The sequence below is a fragment of the Penaeus vannamei genome, chromosome 23 (assembly GCF_042767895.1).
Source record: "Penaeus vannamei isolate JL-2024 chromosome 23, ASM4276789v1, whole genome shotgun sequence".
Classification (NCBI taxonomy): Eukaryota; Metazoa; Arthropoda; class Malacostraca; order Decapoda; family Penaeidae; genus Penaeus; species Penaeus vannamei.
This window is the reverse complement of record NC_091571.1, coordinates 2623129-2628128: the sequence shown is the minus strand read 5'-3', so window position 1 is coordinate 2628128 and position 5000 is coordinate 2623129. Positions and strand designations below refer to the sequence as shown.

At 37.3% G+C, this 5000-nt stretch overlaps 1 protein-coding gene across 2 annotated transcripts in view; it reads left to right on the top strand.

Annotated features, from left to right (window-relative positions):
* The window catches only part of LOC113816043 (transmembrane protein 104), a 72040-nt gene that overhangs the window by 242 nt on the left and 66798 nt on the right, over window positions 1–5000 (top strand). Inside the window, exon 2 of one of the 2 annotated variants that reach the window (XM_070137507.1) lies at window positions 300–399. In XM_070137507.1, the coding sequence (XP_069993608.1) occupies window positions 352–399 (48 nt within the window). In that variant the 5' untranslated portion in view covers window positions 300–351. Of the gene's footprint in view, window positions 1–221; window positions 400–5000 lie in introns of those variants that run through there. The other variant, XM_070137506.1, reaches the window with a different exon arrangement.

Genomic DNA, 5000 nt, shown 5'->3' with positions numbered 1-5000 from the left:
CATGACAACTTTGAATATATCTATTTATCTAGCTCAAGATTACTGGATATATAGAGTTCTTGGTAATATATTACTCTATGTTTTATCAATGAAGCCTTAGTGAACTACTAAAAGATTGATATTTGTATGATAATAGGTAAACTAGTAATCATCCAGTATCCACGATAAATATTTATACATATCAAAACATATATTGCGTGTCCTAAATAGCTCTACTTGTCTAGCACGATTGCATCTACAGTAGGCCAAACGTCAACAAAAATTTTGACAGACAATGACCAATTGTTTTTTGTTTTTAGGGCTTTAATTAACAGGCCACCGTTGCGGTAAGCAAATAACAAGGAATTCAAGATGCCCAGCTCGCCAGGATTACAGCCGGGGGAGCAGTATTCCTCTCTAGTGAGTATTTATTGAAAGGCAAATACAGATTGGGTAATAAAAGGAAAATTGTTTTTGTTTTGGGTAGTGAAAGGGCTTCTTTGTTGGTGTTTTTATGTCATTGTTCCATTTTCGTTTCTTCTCTTTTCTCGTTCTATGCTTCATCGTTTTGTGCTTTGCATATCTGTTTTGTGCTGTTAACAGTTTCTCTGTTTTTAGTTATTTGTTCATGTAAAATATTTTTCAAAATAAAAATAAATCTTTCCAAAATAAATACACATACTGAAAAGAAGCACCTCCCTATTTTTGATACAAGTTTTAGTAATAACTCACTAATTCATGTATAAATTAACTTGAATTACTAATGCATGAATTAATTTTAAGTTAATGAAGTTTAAAGGAAATTCTAATGACTTTGGTGTTTGGGAATGGGATGAAATAATATTTTATAAAAGACACGCATGTGCGTAAGTTGAATTTAACTATTGTAGTAATATTTGATGGCATAATAAGTCTTATTTAACTCTGTAATGTTACAGAGAAATGAACATATGTTTGTCATGTATTTGATTATTATTAAAAAAAAAAAATTTGTGTAGTCTTAAACATTGTGAATTATTGCAAGATATGTATCTTTCTTAAAAAAGAAATATTTAGTTTGTTATAAGCGAAATAATATGCTATCCTCTTGCTTTGCTTCTTTTTACAACTGCGACGGTAATGCATTTTGACAGAAATCTTCATTAAAATATTCCAAATCAGTATTAGATTCAGCCAGTGCTGTAGTACATCATAAAGAAAATGAAAACAACAAGATTATTCTCTTTGGTAGAGAATTTTATGATTTTGAATGTACATATATCAAGTAAAATGGACATGGAATCAATAGGTAGATAAATGCTAATGTATTTTTCTTATGTAATGTAATTATCACAAATAATTTTTTTTTTAAGTGATTTCAAATGTGAAACGGATCAAAATAGCTAAGGATAAGCCTGGCTTTTCCTTCATAATCGTGGCCATCATACATATGGGACATAGACGTAAATGGTGATTCAACCATTAAATACGGAAGACTATTTTACTTTTACCTTGCCAAATCGTAAACAGTGAAGGTTATTTGGCCCTTGCCAGAATGCCGGGATATGAGAACCATCATGATTTTTTGAGACATGTATTAGTCGGCTAGGGTTAAACCTTTGTTTTTATTTTGTGATATTTATGGTCGAGAAGAATAATGTCTCTCTATTTATAGCATGTGTTATTGATATTTTACTATATGTATATAGATGTTTAGAAAGCATCCTCAGTGGCTATCAGAACTGAGACATGTAATCGTACTTCCTTTGTTCTATCAAAATCCACTTGGAATTTCTTGTAATCTGGTTACAGTGATGATGGTTAACGATGACAGTACATATGTGGTAAAGGTTTGTTAACCCTTGTTGGAGTGCTGATAGATGCGGAGCCCTTGCTAGTGGGTTTGAAGCCAGAGGGAGATAGGCAGGTGTCTTCTAAACATTTACCACACACGTACATCCACACCCAAGCTTATTCTCACACTTAAACATTGTATTTGTACTTGTACCCACATCTACACCTACACATACACACGCACAAGTGCACACATTCATGCTCACACTCCCTCATGCACGTGGATGCACACGTAAACACGCACATATACATGGAAACACATACATACACACAGACACACATACACATGACATGGATACACACATACACACAGACACACACATACACATGGACACACATACACATGGACACATACACATGGACACACATACACATGGACACACATACACATGGACACACATACACATGGACACACACATACACACAGACACACTTACACACATTCACACACACTCACACACACTCACACAGGGACACGCACATGTACACACACACAGAGACACACACAAACCGGGCTCACACACTCATACACGGACACTCACATGGATACACACACAGAGACACACATACACATGGCCACACACATACACACAGACACACACATACACACAGACACACACACACGGACACACACACATACACACAGACACACACACGGACACACATACATAGACGCACAGGGACACGCACATGTACACACACACAGAGACTCGCACACACCGGGCTCACACACTCATACACGGACACGCACATGGATACACACACAGAGACACACAGGGATACACACACATGGACACACACATATACACAGGCAGACACACACTTGGACACACACACACACACACACACACACACTCACACACACTCACACACACTCACACACACTCACACACACACACACACACACACACACACACACACACACACACACACACACACACACACACACACACACACACACACACACACACTTACACACACTCACACAGACACACACATACACTCACATGGACACACACACATGGACACACACACATGGACACACACACACACACACACACACACACACACACACACACACACACACACACACACACACACACACACACACACACACACACACACAAACACACACACACACACAAACACACACACACAAACACACACACACACACAAACACACACACACACACACACACATGGACACACTCGTACACATGGACACACTCACAGACACACTCGTACACATGGACACACTCACACACACATACCTTAGTAGTAGTCTATTATTATTACTATTGCTATCTATATTGCTCCTGCTATTAGTAGTAGTAGAAGTAATATTGTTACTATTATTGCTGCTGATATTATTATTATTATTATTGTTAGTTTTGTTGTTGTTTTTATGTTTGTTATTATTATTATTATTATCGTTATTATTATAATTGTTATTATTATTTTTATTATTATTATTAATATTATTGTTGTTGTTATTGTTTTGGTTTTGTTATTGTTATTATTATTGTTATTATTATTGTTATTATTATTATTATTATCATTATTATTATTATTATCATTATTATTATTATCATTGTTATTATTACTGTTATAATTATTGTCATTTTTTATCGTTCTTTATCTTTATTGTTATTGTTATTGTCATTATCATCATTATTATTATTACCATTATTTTTATTCTTATTATTGTTATTGTTATCATCATCATTGTTGTTATTATTGTTGTTGATATTGTTATTGTTATCATCATCATTGTTGTTATTCTTGTTGTTGATATTGTTGTTACTATAATTATGCTGATGATGATTATGATAGTGATAATGATACTGATACTGATAATGATAATGATGATTAATAGCATTAATACTATTATTATTATTATTATAATTTTCTTTGTCTCCTTATCTTCTTCATTCTCCTCCTTCCCCCCCCCCTCCTCTTTGCTCATCTCCTCCTCCTCCTCCTTTAACTCTCCTTCCTCCTCCTCCTTTTCCTCATCCTCCTCATCCTCATCCTCTTCTTCCTTTCTCCTGCCTTTTCCTTCTTCTTCATTTCCTTCTCCCTTTTCTTCACCTTCTCTTCCTCTTTCATCTTTATCTGTTTTTTCTTCTTTTTTTTTAGTATTCATATTTTTTCTTTTTTTCTTTTTTTTTCTCAGCTTCATTCCCGTTCATTTTAGGATTATTTGCATAATTAGTCTCGCGTTATAATATCCTTAATGAAAATCTAATGACTTACGAAAATTATTTCACCAAGGCTTTTGGCGGCAGAACCAAGAGATTGGGCGAGAGCATCAAAATTTTTCACAAAATCAAAACAAAGCAAGGCTCATGAACGTGAAATAAAGAGAAATAGATTGAATAAACAAAGAAGAAGAAGAAGAAGAAGAAGAAGAAGAAGAAGAAGAAGAAGAAGAAGAAGAAGAAGAAGAAGAAGAAGAAGAAGAAGAAGAAGAAGAAGAAAGAGGAAAGAGGAAAGATTGCTTAGAAGTGTCTTGAGGTGGGAATATTTTGATATTTTGCCAAGAGAAGGAACATGAATTGGAGATTTTTTTTTTTTTTCTTTTTGTCCTCCCGGCTGTATTCTATTTTTATCCCATTTTATCCCTGGTCTCTTGCTATCTTTACTTCTCTCTTTGTTTTGTCCTGTTTCTTCACCTCTTCTTCTTCTTCTTCTTCTTCCTTGACCTTCAGTTCCTCCTCCTCCTCCTCTTCCTCTTCCTCCCCCCCCCCTTCATTCCCTCTCCTCCTCCCCCTCTCCCCCTCTCCCTTTCCACCTCTCTCTCCCTCTCCCTCCCCCTTTCCACCTCTCTCCCTCTCCCTTTCTCTCTCCCTCTCCACCTCTCTCCCACTCCATCTCTTTACCTCTTCACCTCTCTCCCTCCCCCCTCTCTCCCTCTCCACCTCTCTCCCTCTCCACCTCTCCCTCCCCTTCTCTCTCCCTCTCCACCTCTCTCCCTCTCCACCTCTCTCTCCCTCTCTACCTCTCTCTCCCTCTCCACCTCTCTCTTCCTCTCCACCTCTCTCCCTCTCCACCTTTCCCTCTCTCTCCCTGTCCCCCTCTCTCCCTCTCCACCTTTCCCTCCCCCTCTCTCCCTCTCCCCCTCTCCACCTCTCTCCCTCCCCTTCTCTCCCTCTCCACCTCTCTCCCTCCCCCCTCTCTCCCTCTCC